The following is a 19,820-nucleotide window of genomic DNA, read 5'->3' as shown; positions in this document are numbered from 1 at the left end:
AATAAACTACTCATTCTAGTGTGAACCATGCTTCTACAGTATATGACCTTGACTAGTGTTAAAAAAACATTAATATAAAGGTTACTGTGATAAGATAATGTAGCAATGGGGGAGCATGCTATCAGCATATATTAAAGGCTTTTTGTTGAGACTTATCAGACTCTTACCTCGGGAACACTGCAGTGTATACACTTTTAATTACAGTAATGCTAACCCCTGCTGGTTGATTATTGTACTGGTACACACGCCCTAGAACTCCCTATTGTACTGTTGGAAAGCAGTTTTGTGGCTGGCCTTCCAGTAACTTTTTGGGAAAATAACAGAGTAGTGAGAGTAAAAAAAAAATCCTTTAGGTATTGGGAGTTTACTTTCTTAGCCAGGGAACCAAAATGTAAATGGCACAGAACATACAGCTCAGTTCTAAAGTTAAAAACATTTTTATATAAACTAATTTAGTCTTCAGAGCACTCAGTCATTTCGTTTTGCTTTGGTTTTTAGTGTCGGGATTGATAGAAAATGAAACAACTATTTTGATAATAAAAAAATAAAAAAGATAGCAGATGTCCAGTATTCCACAAGGTAATATACTGTATAATACTTTCATTTAAAAAGAGGGGAAAAAAGAAGCAAAAACACTTGTTTCATTCATCAATGTTTTTAAAGCACATTCAATTTTAAGCTCGTCAGTGAATGGGTTTCCAGCCCACTTTATTTAACAATGTACTTTTTCAAAATCTTTATATTTGCCTGGTTGAAAACTTATTATGTACACTGCTGTAAATATATATTACTTTGAAGTGTTGTACCATTTACTGTGCCTTCATATATAAATCAACCATCAAATACAGTATTAAATAAGCGAGCATGTTAAATACATTATGATCATGTAATGCAGTTCAATGGAAGGTTCCCCCCCCCCCCCCCATTTTATTTTAAATGGTTTTTGTAATCAAAGTTCGCAGTGCCTTTCTATCACTGAATTGAATACAAACTAAAATATAATTTGTATTTCAGTAAAAACAATTCTCAATTTGCATTTACAATACCAGGACTTTTTTTTTTTTTTTTTTCTCATTATACTTTTCTAAAACATTGAACTATAACTTAGTTGTGAAATATTATAATACTGGTTTAAAACAATCTAGAAACTTTTTAGTTGAAAGTTGTCGGCTTTCGCTGGGGATTCTCCAGGAAGTGTTAAATTGGCTCTGCTGCCCCCTGGGTCAGGTAGGAAAAATGGTGATCTTAATGTAAAAAAAATAAAATAAATAATAATAATAATCCCATAGGCATTTAATGGAAGAGCCTCAACTGGACAGCCTATTTTCTTCCTCACTCTGTATTGGTAAAAGCTTGCACATTGAATATGTAATGTTTATTGATATCGGAGGTCCCTGGCTGAGTTCCAGCTGTGTGAGATAGCTTGTGGAAATAACAAAATAAACGCTGGTCTTGTAAAGCAGCAATTTCAAAGCTGCTATTTTTTCAGTACAGATATTAGTTTAATGGCTTGTGGGATTCCATGCTAAATGCCAAATGGGCCTCTTTGAATATGGTTTTGTAGGCTGGTGAGCTGTCTTAACGAGTAAAGGCTTTTGAAAATGGAGAAATTCAAGCCCAGTCGATCAAGCAGCATATAGGAAAAGAAATGCATGTCCTTAAAATTCCTTCTCTCACTCTCGCACGCACGCACGCACGCACACACAGTAACGGTGTCTTAATTTATTCTTCTAATTAATCGTTTTGTCTTTTTTTTTTTTTCCCCTACAGGCTAGCAGAAATGGAGAACCGTAATGGATCTTATCTCAATGACAGCATCTCACCCAACGAAAGCATGTAGGTTCTTCAGAAATTGTCTGTCTGCTTGTATGTTTTCAATACTTAGCTGAGAAGGATCTTGGCGATCATTTCCGATCTATGTATTACTTAGTCAGGCCTTTTGACTGCACTTGAAGGGCACAGTCAATCATACAGCCCTATGCCTTTTCTTTGCAATTGCTCACAGAAACAGACATTTTTCAGCCTTTGTTTTTATAAAAATGTAGTGCCATGCACACTATAAAAGAGTTGCGCTTCTGACAAATAAAGGTATGCCTTTTAAACTAATCTTATTTCTAGTTTTATCTACTTCTTTAAAACAGTGTGGAAGCAAGAAAGTGTGAGATACCTCTATTTTTAATTCCTGGAAAAATATATTAAAAGAGTTAATTATCTTTAAATTCTTAAATAAAAGCAACTGTTGCTCTGAATCATACATTTTCATAAATTACACAATATGTACTATGTTGAAACACTAAGCTGTGAAATAAGTTTAACCCAGTAGGTCAAGCATGCCTTTATTATAATTAAAAAAAGAAAATTTAAAAGAGGTAGCAAAGTCAAATAGGGCTGTGCTGTGAAGTTTAAAAAAATTGTAATAAAGCTGTTTTGAGAGATTAGCATTACACACTGTGCATTATATGTCCCATACGAAATTTCGACAAAATTAATCTTAACCCACCCCCCCCCCCGAAAAGCAACAGCTTCTTGGGTTAAGAAACTGGAACATGAAAATGTTTGTGTTTAAAATTATCCAAAGGAACGTTTTTCTCAGTTAAGACTAATGATGGAAAAAGAGGAAGAAACTATTTGTAATATGGACACACCATCTATCTAATACGTATTTTGTCTTGTTACACAGCTAGGGTTGATACCAGAAACAAATCAAAGATTTACCTTTTACATTTCTTATTAAGCTAGATAAGGGATTGTTTTATAAACAGCTGACAAAGACTACTTCCAAACTAAGTAGCTGGTAGGATGGCTTGTTAAAGCCGTTTTTGAACAAGGGGGTAAAATAACTTAAGAACCTGCATGTATTATGAATAAACAGCAGACTACAAGGTTAAGGAATCCATGCTATGCCACGAGTGCAGCTACACCACATGGATGAGATTTTAAAAAGGCAGAACATATGTCCATTATTGTGCCTTGGGCAGGCAGATGGTGAAAAAAAGATGCCAACACTTGGTTTAGTGTGGATGCTAGGCAACTGAAAGAGAAATGGAGAGCGAATAGCATGCAAGTTTTAAGAAAAAAAATGATTTGATATATTTATGTGGGGGGGTTAATTGGTGAATTCAAATGCTTTTCTCATTCCTTGCAGTGATGATGAACATTTGCTAATCCAGCACTACTGCCAAAGTTTGAACCAGGAGTCTCCACTGAGCCAGCCTCGCAGCCCGGCCCAAATCCTCATGTCCCTGGAAAGCGAGGAGAGAGGAGAGCTTGAGAGGGTCCTGAATGACCTGGAAGAAGAAAACAGGTCAGACTTGCTGCTGTTCACTTCACTGCCCCCCTTCACCCCCCAAACACACACCAAGCTCTATTCACCTCGAAGTGCTCCTGCATTCTATGCACTTCATATTTTCTTTGTCACTGTTGGGTTTTTTCTTATTTAAATTCTGGACCATTAATCAATGTGGCCATTGTTCCTGTTTTACCGGCAGTATCCATAGTTGATCACATACCAGAATAGTTCAAGTCTAAATGTTGCTGTGTGAATGCCTAAATAAAAGGCAGTATTTACAGGGGATTATTTGTTCTCTGTTGTCAAGTTAAATTATTTTGTTGCATAGGATTTATTTGACCATTTCGCACTATGTATTGCAAGCTAGGTCATTTATAAGAAGTATTTTAAACAACAGTTAAGATCACTACAGAGGTACACTATAATTAATTAAAATTGAATTCTCACAAAATGATAGACAGAGAGCCCAGTTGGCTGGTCTATTCAGAAAATTACTGTAGGTGCATTACTTGCACAATTGGAACAAGATAGCTATCAAGAAATCTGAATGTAAATGCATTTCAAATGAAGTTTAAACATTTAATTGCTATACCCATGTGTATTTTCAGAAGGCCTTGTTAGGATTTTTTACTACTTCAATTTGGTGTAAAATTGAGCTGACCAACAATTCAGGACTGCTGTAATGTAATTGTTTCAAATGGCTGATTTTATACATTTTGAAGCTCTATAGCATATTCAGTGTTTGTGATCTACTTGTTGCAACAGGTGCATAAAGTTGTTTTAACTTAGTGGGTTTTAGTGCATCACTTATCTTTCCAAACTGCTCAGCAAGCACTTCAAATCTCGTCAAAGAAAAACAAGCTTCAAAAACTATCAACACAGACGGCAGTTAAGGTTTCAACCCCATTTCCAAATGTTTCTGAAGAGCAGGATCAATAGCAACAAACATAAAAGGATGCCATTAAATTTTTTTTTAAATCCCATTTAAAAATATATTACAAGTATACTGCCTGAACTTTAAGTAGTCATTAAATAGTAAACTGAAAACAAACAAGAAAACGAGCAAAGAAAAAATGTTGGTGAAATAATAATTTGCTAATATCTTATTTGCTAAACCTTTTTTTTTTTTTTTTCTCATTCCAAAAATCCGCATTCTTTGGATTTGATAGTAGCGCATGCCAAACAGAGAAGTTCTTCTGTAGCCAGCTACAGTGACCTGTTTCTTTTCGTTTGTTCCAACAGAAATCTCCAGTCCGAGTATGACCGATTGAAAGAGGCGCACGATCACAAGGGGCTATCCCCCCTGCCTTCACCACCTGAGGTGATGCCTATCTCCCCCCAGAGCCCCCGAGATGCCGAGCTCATTGCAGAAGCCAAACTGCTCCGCCAGCATAAGGGTCGCCTGGAGGCCAGGATGCAGATCCTGGAGGATCATAACAAGCAGCTTGAGTCCCAGCTGCACAGGTTGAGACAGCTGCTGGAGCAGGTATTTGTACCGGGTGTCACTCAGCGGGCTGTGCCTGCCTGCTCGGGGTGGTGTTCACTGCTGTGCAGCGATCTGAGCAGCAGCTGATCAAATAGATCCCTTCTTGGTGGCTTCATGCTTTACAGACAGAAGAGAAAGAAATACACCAATAGATCATCACTGTTAGGTGGGATTTAGATCCACTGATTTTTGTATTCATTGGATACCTTTTGTGTCCAAATTCAAATGACTGAAGTAGGTTTTTAATAGTAGTGCTACACAAAGTTGCATTGCACCTTTTTCCTCAGTGGTTCTAAATTGGCGCTAATTATAAAAAAAAAATTAATATTATTAAGTCTGCTATGGCCGTGAGCATTGCCTTTTATGTGCACTATAAAGTAAAGTACATTTTAAAATGCTCTTTGTGGACCTGCTAGTAACCAAAGCCCTAGGCAAAAGTCAGTGTCTTTTAAAAATGTTTTTCATTCCGTTTTTCCCTATCAATATGTGTAGTACAAACAGACATCCAAGGAATAAACATGTCCTGTATCTTAATAAGCCGGTACTTTATACAAATTCTGCTGAGCAGTATATCCAGCCTATCTATAATGGACTTGCGATGAAGGTGTGATAGTAATTGTTCATTTTGTTTCAGCCCCAGGCAGATGCCAAGGTCAATGGTACTACAGTCTCCTCTCCTTCTACCTCCTCCCAGCGATCGGACAGCAGTCAGCCGATGCTGCTCCGTGTGGTTGGCAGCCAGACTACAGAAACCATGGGTATGAATTCTTCTGAACTACATTTACATAGCGAGCTGACCAGTAAGAAGTTCGAGAAAGTATCGGGGTTCTGAAAAAATACAGCTTTATATCCCCCCATGTTGCTACAACTGTTTAAATAACATACCTGTAATTTTAATGTTTTCATTAACATCCTGACAACTTTTTTTACACTTGCAATTGTAAAGTCTATTTCAAAGCTGTTTTCAAAATGAGTGCTCTAGTGTAGTGGTGTTTTGAGATCTGTCCTCTAAATCATTGCAGAAAAAGCAATAAAAAAAAAACAAGAAGTGATCTGGCTTTTCTGTTCCGTACCTCATTACATTTTCCTGTACCCCACTGCTTTCTCTAACTGCAGCCTCATATGCATTTTTAACAAACGCAATATAAAGAAAAGACAATATATTTTGTATTGCAATACATTGACCAATTAGAAGCCACCCAGGTGTATTCTTAAATGTTTTATCAGAAGAGTGTGTTTGGTTTTGTCTTTCTGAAAAGTGTTTTTTGAAGAATATAGCAGATTGAAACAGGACCCAGTTACAGAAAACCTGCTGAAATTGCACACCTCTTTCATCCCTACTGCAGGTTTGAATTCAGTCGATAAACGCAGTGGTTGTACACTTCTTACTATACTTTTTTTTTTTAATAACTAGAAGCTTGCAGATGCTATATTTTGTTTTCACAGATTAGGGTAACAAGTTATGTCACCTCGCTAATACAGAAAATGAAAAGCTGGTAAAACTATAATTTAAGTATGATTTAGTTCAGTGATCTAAAGAAATTGAATCTGGTGGCCTACTAATTTTTGATAGTGTTTTTAATAACTACTGGCTACGGTTTCTCACGCCATGCTCTGAACATGGAAAAGAACACAATCCTGTTGATATTAGAGGTGCACCCATTGACCTCGATGGAGAAGAGAATTTCACTTTGCCAGATGCATTTCTGTATAATTTTGCACCAGCAAATATGATTAAAACCTTTCTATGCTTCATTTCATTACATTGTTTTCCATTTGTCAGCTTTAGTGTATAAATTAATAAGGAAAGCGATAAAACATGTCTCTGACACAAACAAACCATAAGGAATGCAAATTTCAAGATAAAACGCTAAACTCATGGTTTACAAAAATGTACCAAAATCTGCGAGATGCCAGTTTGTGATCATGTATCGCAGAAATCTAGACTTACTGACTGTTAATAAAGACTTTAGGTGCTTGCAATGAAAGCAACACCCAATGGTGTTTTACCTTCCTTCCATATAGATATTTTGGTTCTCAGAAGACATTAATATCAGAGCAGTTTTATCATGTGTAGTTTCAATACCTTAAACACGATTAAATATCTCTTTGGGACTTACCAGTGTTTTAGCAAGGGAAGGCCTGCGGTGTTCTAAAAGTGGGCATGAAGGATTTTATATAGATTTTTTTTTTTTTTTTTTTAATCAGAAAGATAAATGGTAGAATTATTATTTGTAAGGGTGTTTTTTTGAAAAAGCAATAGGTGAGAGTTTCACTGTAACCTGGTAAGGATCAACTGCCATGTCTTCATGCTAAGTGCATCACAGAGATGAAAAGGATGACGGTCAGTAAAAGGTGCCCCAATATAGTGATTCTGAAATCAGGATCCACAAAGGGTGCCCAGGTGCTCCCCAGGAAATTCTAGAAACATCTCTCTTGTAAAACCACATGCATATTTAATATGCAAGCATGTGTTCTCTTTTCTGTTGAGGTGAGAGACAGACCTTGTGTCTCTGAGCATAACATTGTCTTTTGATTTAGAAAGAAAAAAATTGTCTTTGTAAAACAGAGGAGAATGTATTTAAAAAATCAAAGTAAATGCTTTGTTTCTAAACCCTGTGATGTGATTTTAAATTTAGTTTTTTGTTTGCATTGTGCTGAATTGTTTTATTGCGTTATCACTGAGACGGTCTGCTTTTCTTTCCATAAGGTGATGACAACCTTTTGAGCCCGCCCCAGGACGCAAGCACAGGTCTCGAGGAGGTGATGGAGCAGCTCAACAACTCTTTCCCCACAACCAGAGGTGAGCGATTTCAAAGCAGCAGCTGGCTTTCCACTTCTAATAGTATGTTCATGAGAAGGCTTAATAGCCAGACTAGGAAATGCTATCATCTGAACACACAGTCTGCACAGAGATTTAAATATATGTTTGCATGCCTCAGTTGCTCGTAATATACTGCTGATCCTTCGTTTCTGTTCTTGATTTATGACTCTGCAGTTCAATTGGGAACACTCGCAGTGACTGAGTGGCAAAATTATCCAGAACCTAAAAAATAGTTTAGATGTTTGTCGGTCATAAATAAATGCAAGCTATAGAAACAGCGTAGGCACTTAAATATGATGTATATCTACATTATCCCATTGAACACACAGTGCTTCTGTCTTCTTCAATCACTGAGCACTGTTTTATACTGCTTACAAAACTATCAGAGAATATTTTATATAAAAAGATACAGCAGCTGTTCACATTTCTGATTTTTTATTTTTTTTTTAATTTGTTTTGGAGCATCATCGTTTTGAATGCAGCTGTTCAAAATAATTTACAGCAGATTTTCATTTCTCACAGGAGTTGTTTAAATCGAAGTTTGTGTTTTAGAAGTGGGCAGATGTGTGTTTTTGAATAGCAACTGACAAAGAGCACTTACTGTATATATGTGTAAATTCTCCTGGCCATCTAAACTTGCAGTGTTACTCAGTGAAACCTTGCAGCAGTTGTGGCTGGTGTGTGGAGTTCGAGGTGCATTCCACAGCTGTTAGAGCTCAATAAACCAGCTGCTGTGCTAATTCAAACCAGATGAGCAAGTCAAAAGGTCTGACACTCGGAGGAAATGTACTGTTAAATGTCAACACTGAGCTTACTTTACACTTGTAATTGGCTGCGGTTTTACAGACTATAAAAAAGAAATAAAAAAAAAAAACATTACAACAATACAGCTAAAAAAGAAAAAACATTGGATTGCCACATCTTGTGGTTGGTTTCTAATTCAAAACTGGAAGTGAACCAAGGACTGAAGGAGATTGAGCTTTCACTCCCTCACAGACTGTACCCTTTTGTGTCTTCTAGGATGCAGATTTCCTCATGTGTATGTACTGTATGTGGGAATTTTTTGTTGTTGTAAGGATTTTTGGGGCATGGGACATGAACAGCAAATTAAATAAGTACTTTCAGACATTTTTCACATCTTCTTATGATCTCTGCACTTGTTCTGAGTGCTGGTGCTCAAATTAAGTTTTATAGGTTTTTTGTTGTTTTTTTTTTCATTTGACCTTATCAAATTAGCCTGAACTTCTGATTTGTCTTGCACTAGTCATTCCCATTAGTGGGTTTCCATGGTTACTTGCAGCATCCCTTCACCCCTCAGAAGTTGCTCTAAAAATCTAAAACAATCAATCTATGTTAGTTATTGCTCTAGCAAGTACAGTGCAGACTGGACAGTGAACAAATGCTAACTAAATTGATGTGTAAGTCTTAATCAGATAAAGTTGCAGTAAATATTACTAAGGCTCCATTTTGGCAGTTCCCTTTTGGTAATGGTTACATTTCTATTTCAGGGAACCAGGGTTATGATAATGACCTAACGTTTAATGTATTATACTTTGTCTGTACAATTTGTGTTATTCCAGAAACCTTTTTTGTTTACACTTGCTACAAGATAGTGTCCTTTGTCAGTCTTGTAAACTGTGCATGTCAGCATACAACTCTTTATAATAATCGAGAGTTGTATTCGGGTATGCAGTGCAGCAAATTGTAAATGGCTGTTGAGCACTGACATTAATTCGGTTCTGGTGACCGGAATTGTACTGCACTCCAGAGAGCACATTACTGAGATCATTTTGTGTGACTTTATAAAATAAATTCCCTTTTATTTTGTGATGCATAACATCTATGCAAGAGTGACTGTTCTTTGCAGGCAAGGTCATAAATTCACCCAGGCTGTCAGGTGCATTAAGTTCTCCAAACATAATACTTAGTTTGCCTACCCAGAGTAACTGTTATTAAAAAAAAAAACATTACAAAGCTGTCTGTCCTGAAGCCCATCATTCACATCTTTAAATGTTAGGAACCAGCCTCCCTGTTTTTGCTGTTTGCCTGAATGTGATATAAGGTTTTGGAATGTGGCACCAAGACTTTGCAGTTTGAATTGAAATTAAAAAATGCTTTACAGCTATTTAGCACCAATATGAAGTGTGAAGTACTGAAGGAACTCTGCTGTTTAAGTTCCTTTGCCAGTCTGTTTTTTTAGTCTGTCTATCCCCCGTCCTGCTCTCTGTTCAGAGCACAGGGTTATAACAGGTTGGCTTACTGACTGCTCTGGGTGAAAATATGCTTGTTTGTATCAGATATAAAACATAATGGTATAGGGTGCTGTGAAAGATACAAGCTGATTTTTCACCCTCACAAATTCAGAGGAGCCAGTAGTCACTGTCTGTCGAGTAGATATCAGCTTGTCATACAGCACCCTATATGATATTTTATATATAATTTATTGTCCCATTAATCACGATTTATTACCGTTGGCAAATCTTTTCTCCAACTGACTTTTTCAGGGGTTACAAATTACCAATGCACACCCCCTAGTGGCCATTGTTATACTGACCTCAGTGTTGAGACAGTAATAAACAGTGATAAACAACACACATCGCATGATATAGACAAAAAAATAATAATAGTGTGCAAATACAGGGGGCTTAAACTGTCTTTCAATTTATTGGTGTCCTGTCTGCTTCTGATCTAAAAAAAAATATCTGAACGAAATCTCCATTGAAAGAAACTGACTCACAAAAATGACAAGTGATATCAACATGAACCTCAGGTGACCAGAAATATGACAACTTTGATGTAATTTGACCACAAACCAGTACCTTGACGAGTCCATATTGGCATTGAAAAGAGTTCTGTATCTGTTTTTCTGCTCTTTAGACTCCTAAAAACATTTTATATGATTTACCCATCTTGTGAGCATGCCTGGTTCTCATTCTTTTGTGAAAGTTTATTTACTTGTGTTATTATTTATTGGTTTCTTTCTTTCCCACTCTCCCTGTCTTTTCTTCCCTCCATCCCTCCCTCTGTCTTTACTTCTTTCCCTCCCTGTCTTCTCTTCCCTCTCTCCCTGCCTCCATGTCTTCTCTCCCCTTTCTATCTCCCTGAAAGGAAGGAGTGCTCCTGGAAAACCAATGAGAGAGGTTAGTGAGAGCCCAGCTCCCTGACAGGCACCCTAACAAAGCCTCTGCTTTTCCACGTCTGTCCTTTGTATTGTCTAGTACCCTGTCCGTGTGTGTGTGTGTGTGTGTGTGTGTGTGTGCGCTTTACTGTCTGCCATTTGCTTTCGTTTGCAGCGCACCCACTTGTAAGAACGGCTATCAGGCCTGATTGTTTTGTTTGTAACTGGGTTGATTTTGATAAACCAGATACCTGAAGTACATATTTTTCGAGTCTGGTGTAGGTGAGGTTGTAAAGAGGGATTTTTAGTTTAAGGAAGTTTGTCTAGTTTAAAACGGCATCAATAAAACATGTTGAAGATTTTGTTTCATCATTGACTGAAACTGGTATTCATCTGTATTTTTTATTTATTTTTTTATTTTTTTACACTCTACTATATAGTCTTGTAGAAAGTGTTGCCTGACAGATGGTAACCATGTATATATATATATATATATATATATATATATATATATATATATATATATATATATATATATATATACTGTGGAACATTTTAAAGCAAGAATGTTTTAGTTCCTGATTGGATTGCTGGTTGCTTTCTTTTTATCAAGGCTGGGTATAGATGCAGTATTCTTAGAAGTGGGTTTGGTCTTTTTGCTGCGGAAGATGCTAAATGTTGTTGTCTCCAGTCTGTTTTACAGAAGTGATATTTTACTTCCCTGCTGTGAAACAATTACATCTAATGATGTGTACTTGCAGTTGGACCTAGTACTGCTCATTACCACATTAATCAGCTCCCTTATATTATCAAAGTACACATGCTTGTATCAAAAATTATTCCAATAAAAAAAAAAAAAACAGATGGTGCTATATTAAACTGAATTGCACTGAATAGCAAAGTTGACTTGTGTTAGAGCACCAAGGTAGCTAGTTTCTATTTTTCCTAAAAACTGTAGGTGGTCAAGCAACAATGCTGTTCCATTTTAAGAAATCATTTTCATTTTATTACTACTCTGCACTAGTTCACTCAAAGTTCCCTTTTTAAATGCACTCTACAGCATGTTGTGCCGTTGGTTGTGTGCAGCCATCTGTTTAAATGCATCATTATACACAATTTCAGAAGTAGCTTGCAGTGCTTTAGGGATCGGACTATTAGTAGCATTGCTTCATAAATGCATGTAAAAATGGCTTCCGCTTGCATAGTTAGATCCTTTTTTAATGTGGCCTCAGCTTGCTTGATGCAGTAGACCCCACAAGAAAGACATTTGCTGGTATAATAGTCTGCTCTATGTTGATATTTTCAATAAGAGAGCTTACAAATATTGTAAAGCCTAATGCTGGTGCAAGTATCTAAATTTAGAAGGCCTACTGTAAGGCTGTGGTGATTCATACTGGCTTCACAGTTAATGTGTTCTGGTTGTGCAGAACACAAGGTAAATCAGTGCAGTACCTCAAGACCTTGAAGTGCAAATATTACACAGCATTGTAAAACTTAACCAACCCTTATTACTCAAAAACATCAGAACAACTACAATCAAAAATGAAGTTTGAACTGTAGCACAGATCAGTGCACCAGAACTTACTGCAACAGTCCTGATGTGTAGAACTGCAAGCATCCCGTTTCAGCTTACAATTTCTGAAATGGTAGCTTCAAAATAATTCTGTGGTCATGTCATTTTATCTGAGAGGGTTTGACTTTCGATTCACAGCAGGGGGCCCATCAGTGGTTCAGTGTTTTTATTAAAACCAGAAGACACTGCAGTGGCTCTTGTGATTCCAGTAAGGCTGGTGAATTAGACAAGTACAGGAATAAATTCTGATATTTTACCCACATATTTGCTTCTCCTCCTCTCCCAAATCCTGTCAAAGTTAACGTCATGTGTCCATAATGGTCCAGTAGAAAGACTATGAGGACTACCTCCCTAGGTTTGCTCTTGGGTTTTCTGTTGTAGGCCTATACTTACTAATTCTTTTTTTTTCTTTTTCTCTCTTCTATGCAGGTAACAATGTAGGAAGCCTCTTTCACATGGCAGATGATTTGGGCCGAGCAATGGAGTCCTTGGTGACAGTAATGACAGACGACGAGGGGTTGGATTAACATTTAGCATTTTCCTGCAACACTGAATTCTGAATATCAAGCATGTTTTTTTTGTTTTTATTTTGTTTGTTTTTTTTTTTTATAATAGTTCATACAACAAAAAAAGGATTGGATTGTAAACGTTTACAAAGAAAAAGATCTATATTTTTGTGAAGGATAGTGGTAATAAAACTGTAGATTTCAGTAGTTTCCTAAGTCTGATATCGTTTTGTTAACAATGGCAAGTTTTACACTTCTATGCAATTGTACAAAAGAAAAAAAATAACTACATGTAAAATCTTGTTAGTTGAATAACTTGCCATTTTGTATGGAACGCGTTTCGGATGTTTGAAAAAAAATTTGTAACCATTATAAAGAAAGATTGTAAACTAAAGGGTGCTTTATAAAAGACATATTTTATTGTTTATAAAAACCAAAAAAAGAAAAGATTAAACATTAAAAGGCAATGCATTTGTTTTGCTGTGTTACAGTTCTGTAATGTGTAAAGTAGTATACATTATTAGTGTTATTTTTCTTGCTTATCAAAGAAAAGTTATCCTATAATGGTACCAAATTGTTCATCCGGTCATCTGTCATTTTTTTTCATCATTTTATCATTATTATCGTAGGGCTTGGGACAGGTTCAAAATTGAACATCTTTCACAAGGAAAGTGCCAGATTAAAGGGAAAGATTTTTAAAGTTTAAATAATGCAATTGTACTTAAACTAACAAAGTGGTTTTTTTTTTGTTTTTGTTTTGTTTGGTTTTTTTATAACCACGGTGTCTCGGTATGTTGCGAAGTAACTTCTTTTAACCATTGCAATTGTGAATACTTATTTTCAAGCATGGATTTGCCTTTTTTTTTTTTTTTTAAAGGTAGAAAGGGAAGTACTATAATTGTAACATTCTTTGCAAGCGTGACAATGGAATTCTAGTACCCTTATTTTTTAATGGGTTTTAGAAAAATCTAATAATAACGACTATAATAACATACTAATGAATATGCAGGCTATCTTTGTCCCAGCCCTAGTTTTGAGTTTGTGTAATGGGTAGAATGTTGCGTTAATGAGCTGCATTTCAAGGGTTAACCACTAGAGCTCACATTTTAGACTATCTTTATGCTTTGGTGCATTCTTGGTAGTTTACTGACTGACAAAAGCTCTTTTTTAAGTGAACACCAGTCGTTCTCTACCTCAGTTTTGTTTTATGGTACGCTCTACTAATATGACATGACCCCTGCTCGAAAAATGTAGTTTCTGCCATCAACAAATACATTTACAAACAGATGAATTTAGAACCATGCCTCGAGAATGAATGTCCTCAGTGGTAGACACCTGTCTCGTGCATTTTAACCCTTTATACTCCCACAGTTAAGATATTACTATTTTTTTCTTGTTTTTTCTTCTATATCAAGCTGTGGTGTTTTAAGATGCTTGTATTTTGTTTTATTCTTTTATTTTAAGGGGGGTTGAGTCTGTTCTATTAAAACAAAGGTTTGAGAGTTTCAATTTTTTTTTTGCTTTATGTATTATGGTTTGAAATTTTTTCTCATATATATATATATATATATATATATATATATATATATATATATATATATATATATATATATATATATGTGTGTGTAACCACAAAGTATTACATATAAACCATAAACAGTCAAACTGACCACCTGTGTATCATAGCAGCATGTTATTTCATTTTTAATCACTCATATGGTGTTCTTTTAACCCAAAAGTTGTCATCTACTACTAATTTTACAACTCATTTTACGTTTTGTTTTCACAACATATCAAATTCCACCAAATATATGCCTTACTATTCTATTATAAATTGCTTTGTGTGTATACCAATAAAGCACGCAATTATGTTACATTGGATTGTCTTTACTCTGGATTTAAAAGATCAGTGTTTCATGAATATCTGCTTTCCCGGTCGAGAGAAGGTTCTCAGATTAATAATCTCTGTGTCATACCATAAGAAATTCAAAATGTATTAGACCTATTGCTAATTACCCTCTCTGCCTCTATCGCATCTTAACCTCGAGTCATCTATCAAGAATCAACACAACAGCAAAATGCCATGAATCTGCAAACCATCCAAGTTGTGTACAGATTAATGATAGTATGTATTAGCTTCAGTGGATCAGTGCTGACGGCTAACTGCTTTATCTGGGTAATAAAAAGTTCCATTATTGATAAACATGGGGTGCTATTGAAGAATGGGTGTCTTGCATCAAAGACATACCACCCTTCCTCCAGGCAGCTAGCTAAAGATTTTATTATGGTCACAGAGAGGGTTGTTCATGACAGCATCCAGTCTACTGAAGGATCCGAGTCTGCTTCAACAACTCTGTCCGGGAGCCTGTTCCGATAGTTCACCACCCTTCCTGTGAAAAAGCTCCTCCCCTCAGATCTGAACATAACCTTCTGCTTTCATCTGTTCCATTAACAGTGTTGTCCAAGAAAAATAAACCATTAAACTCATACATTTAACTGCAACATGTTAACCTTTACTCATATAAATGATACTGACCACACACTTTGACATAGAGCTAGTTTCACAGACCCAGATTAGCATTCATCTTGGACCACCAACATCAGGTAAAGCAGGATCAGTGCTAATCGGTGTCCTTGAAACGAGCCAGTGTCTCTACAGTTGGTTCACAGACAATTTTCAGTGATTCAGTTCCGCTAACAATATTCAATCAGATTTTCTTTTTTTTCTACTTTTGTTCGCCACATATCTGGTTCAACAATTCAATACTTGAAGGAAGCCTTTTTCACAAGCCTCTTGGATTTGCCATAGACCAAGAACCTTGATGTGCCTACCCGGTGTCAAAACCTTTAATGAAAATCAACATGCTCCTCAAGCATGTAATGTTGAAATATTACTGTATGATGCCTACTTGGTTTCAGGCTCGCTGACAAAGCAAAGTAGTCTCTCTTCATTTTCAGATAATCATTCTAAAATAAATTTAGCCCTCTGTGGCATGTGTGCTGATGCAGTGGTCAAAGTCCTTTAGCAACTTTTAGCAATTATTTTGTATTCACACGTTTATATGCACAAAGGCAAATTACATGAACGTGCAGTGGAATTCTGTTTTTTCAATGACATTTAGATTTATTTTGGTTAAGCTACAGCATCTTAAAATAATATGTTTACACAAAGATACAAATCCTTGGTGTATGTTTATGTCATTGTTCTATTGTATAGCTTTGTTGACAGTCAAGTTCATTTTCTTAATGTTTTAGCTAAATTGTTTCTGTGTTAAATCTCAGGATGCAAGACTCAAGACAATACAAACACAGCGGTCTTCATTTGTCAAACTGTATAAACACTTTCTACTCCACCCTCCTTCCCCCATTGCATTAATCATTGGAATCATATTTAAATGAAATGTAATGGCTGGTGTGTGGTCTGTTTTATTGTCTATTATCAAAAATCCTAATCTCATCAGTATGTTGAAGGGCTCTGCGTGGAACACGCTATCCCATTAAATTATTAGAATTTTAGCACCTCCCTCATTATAGCACACACCACAACGGCTCCTGTGGTCTCTGGATAATAAAGGTGGCATTTACTCCTGATTACAATTAAAAGAGCTGGTTTGTTTAAATAAGCTTTTTATTTTTATTATTATTTTTTTTTAATAAGGGCAATTAATTGCTGTAGAGTTTTCACCTTGCTTGTATTTAATGTAACCTGTATCTCTTCATTTCTTTGTTCCTCCCAATGCCATAAGCCTCATCTTCATTTATTAGGCCTGCATTGCCAAGGTTTCACTTCCTCAAAATAATTGGCACAGTTTACACTCCCTGGAGTTCATTAAGCTTTGTTTAAAGAGCAAAGGTTGTCGATTTGTATCACTTTCCACCCAAGACATGTTCATGTTGTCCCATCTAATGAGCCATTATAATTTTAACATGTACTTAAACATTATATTTGAACATAGCAGCAAATGTCATTAAGGATAAGTCATTTTACAGCAGAAACATGAAACGCAAATAACAGTAAAGTCATTAACACATTGAATTACTTAAAAGGGCCTTAGCTAGGGCAGCTGTATTTTTAACTACTTTGATCACACCTTTCAAAACGCTCAGAAAACGCTTATGAAATAAAGAATGGGTAACATGCCAACAGGAATTAGGGATAGAGCTTGTTTGAATGTAGAAACTACAAGTACTGAAAGAAAAAAAAAGTATTTTATTTTAGCTGCCTGTTTGCTCTTTTAGTTTTAAGTTTCCATCTCTATTCTGTCCCAATTAATCAGTAAAAGTATTATTTTTAATGGTAACAATTGTAATTAATATCTAATAGCTCTATTAATATAGAAATGTCAAATCTCTTAAGTGCATTTGGTACACTGGGTCTAGCCTGCAACTCTCTGCTGTAGTGGATGTAAAACATACCGGTAAGAACCACTCAGAACGAACGTGGTGCTGTATTACTTACATCCACTAGAGGCAGAGTGTTGCTAGGGAACAGGTTATTGGTCACACTCTGGTTTACCTGCCATACTTGAGATTAAAAAAGTTGGGGTAAGTCGTTACTGTAATAATATTACTTTTGTCAATAACAAGGTAATAATAATATTACAGTTACTTTCCGCAAAAAATAAACAAGCTTGTTTAATTACCTTTTCTCTGCTATACACCTATATTGTTATTTATTTATTGTATTTTATTTTTTTAATTCAAAGTACATTTCAGTTGTAACCATAATTGTGAACTGCTTTTAATTGTATTTATAGTCAGCCCCACACACCATCAAACCGGAAACACTAACAACTCGGCTTACAGCAGCTCCTAAAGACATAACTGCTATTTTCCTTGAACACTTGGAAACCCTGAACACAGCTTTCATTCATGGGGTTTCCATGCAGGTCATTATACATGTGAAATGCCGTTGCGCGTGCATGTTTGTGAGAATTTCTCGTGTAAGTCAGGTCTGTGACTGAAAAAAATGGGCAAAGAGAGGGATAGGGTAAATCTAGTTTGCTTGTGTAAATGACAAAACACACAGAATCCACATTTCACGTGTAAAAGTTAAACGGTGAGCTGTTTAAATGTCTAACTGTCCAAAGACAACGCGTGTCTGCCCTCTATGTTAATAAATATAGTTGGTGAAATGGATGTCATGAGCCAGCTCGATCGCCCAAAACAGAGCAACAACATCCAATTAGTTGTTGGTGCCCTCTCAGATCGCTGCTGTCCAATTGAAACTGGCGGCAGAGGTAACCTTCACAATTGTCAAGTCCATCCAGTAATAAGCGGATCTTGGCTTGTTTTTGAGAGTCGCGTGTTTACATTTGAATAAACACAGATACTCTAACATGGATTTGCTTGTTTTGAAAGGCAGTGCCGCTTGTTTTTCTAGCGAGACTTGGCAACTCTGGTAACCTTCCCCGTCTGTCTCACAGGCAGCCACTGATTCCTGAACACCTCATTTTATTGTTGACAAGAATTTGTGCAGGATACAGCCGACAGTGGCAATTTTGGGAACTAACTAATGCTGCACTTCAGTCCGTTTCATCAGTATCCACCACCTCCCTTTTAAGTTCCCACTACCTGTATTTGCCCAAATGTTGAATGCTTCCTCAGCAGCTGTCAGCCGTCCGGACGGGTAGGGTTTCAAAGCCAGGGTAGTATACAGAGCATCACCTGCTGTATTGTCTGAATGAAAGGGACATATATAACGTGGTTTTCAGCCATGGTGATCTGCAATACCTGTTGTTCAGTTTAATTTTATACCACAAGTTAATTTTGAAAAGCAGCACAGTCCTATTAATTAACCTGCTGTTTATGTACCAAGGACATTGTGGGAGGAGGGTTGGACTGAATAAAAAAGCTAGCTAGCCAGCTAGCTAACTAAAACAGTGATGCATACTTTCAAATTCCACTTCTGGAATAAAAACTAATATTGGAAAGAATGAAGTCAGCTGGTAAGCACACTACGTTTAAACAGACAGAGAGAGCTGTGGCTGGGTGAAAACCCTACCGATGCACAGGTGTGGGTGTGGGGGGAATATTGGATGGCAGGGAGGAGGTTAAATTCCTCCCTGCAGAAACACGTGGGAATGTGCCTGAAGCCGTAAATTGAATAAGTTATGATTAACACAGGGTATAAAAAGGGTACTAATGGTGTTAGGTTACAAAAAGGTGAATGTGAATTGCGTGTTTATGTCGTGGGGGTTTAGAGGAGTCCAGTGTCATACTTTAGTGAAAGGTTTAAAGTGTTTATTTTGGCCACCATTATTTTCTTCCTGTATTTTGTTTGTTGTTTTATTATTTACTATCAAAAGGGTGCACTAGCACTTAAACTTGCAGCGTCTGTGTCTGAGTCTCACTTTCTGGTACTAACAGCCTTGTTCTTATGCCAAAACCATAAAAGGCTTAGAAATTGAATAATTAGCAGCAGGAGAAGTTTCCAAGTGTTCTTTTTACTGCCAGCCTTCAGTAGAGCGTTTAAGCTTGATCAGCAGTTAACGCTATGGACTGGAGCTTAATTACCATGTTTAGGACTTTAGTTAGATTGATCACTTCAACTTAGGGAACACATTGATTACATAATTACTAAAGTAAATAGAGCATTTGGGACTTCTGCACTGCCAAAAAACAGATGTAATGGTTTAAGATCTGAGGCAGTGATCGATTTGTGGGGATATTAGTATATACTGCAAGTCAACTTTAAACTACTTTCTGTCGTACTTAACAATAGATTGTGCTTGTTTCTACTGTATTTTTTCTAAGGTGTACAGATGGGTAAACTATGAGAATATGTAGTAGTTTTAGTATGAAATTAAAAATGGTTGTGGTACACTGCAGCGTTGTAATAGACTTTGTTATGTTTTTACCAAGGTCAACCACGGTAAGCTGCTTGCACTGTTAGGGTTTGAACACTATGTTTACTAGCAATATCTTGTGTGGTATTAAAACAAAGGTGCGACCTGTTGGTTAGAGGAAAACAATAAAATTAAAGTTTTTTTTTTTTCTTTTAACCTTTTGTTAGAAGAAAATG

The 19,820-nt window shown here is 36.4% G+C and overlaps 1 protein-coding gene across 9 annotated transcripts in view; it reads left to right on the top strand.

The window, feature by feature from the left end:
• LOC121327814 (dystrophin-like) overlaps positions 1-14,330 on the top strand; it is a 222,876-nt gene extending 208,546 nt beyond the window's left edge. For 3 of the 9 annotated variants that reach the window (XM_041272030.1, XM_041272025.1, XM_041272032.1), the window contains 7 exons: positions 1,771-1,836; positions 3,146-3,304; positions 4,532-4,775; positions 5,410-5,533; positions 7,486-7,578; positions 10,708-10,739; positions 12,720-12,830. In XM_041272030.1, the coding sequence (XP_041127964.1) occupies positions 1,771-1,836; positions 3,146-3,304; positions 4,532-4,775; positions 5,410-5,533; positions 7,486-7,578; positions 10,708-10,739; positions 12,720-12,731 (730 nt within the window). In that variant the 3' untranslated portion in view covers positions 12,732-12,830. Of the gene's footprint in view, positions 1-1,770; positions 1,837-3,145; positions 3,305-4,531; positions 4,776-5,409; positions 5,534-7,485; positions 7,579-10,707; positions 10,740-12,719 lie in introns of all 9 variants that reach the window. The other 6 variants (XM_041272029.1, XM_041272027.1, XM_041272026.1 and 3 more) reach the window with 4 other exon arrangements.
• The last annotated feature ends 5,490 nt before the right edge of the window (positions 14,331-19,820 follow it).

Source organism: Polyodon spathula, chromosome 15 (genome assembly GCF_017654505.1).
Source record: "Polyodon spathula isolate WHYD16114869_AA chromosome 15, ASM1765450v1, whole genome shotgun sequence".
Lineage (NCBI taxonomy): Eukaryota > Metazoa > Chordata > Actinopteri > Acipenseriformes > Polyodontidae > Polyodon > Polyodon spathula.
The sequence above is the reverse complement of the archived record's forward strand: the minus strand, read 5'-3'. Positions and strand labels throughout refer to the sequence as shown.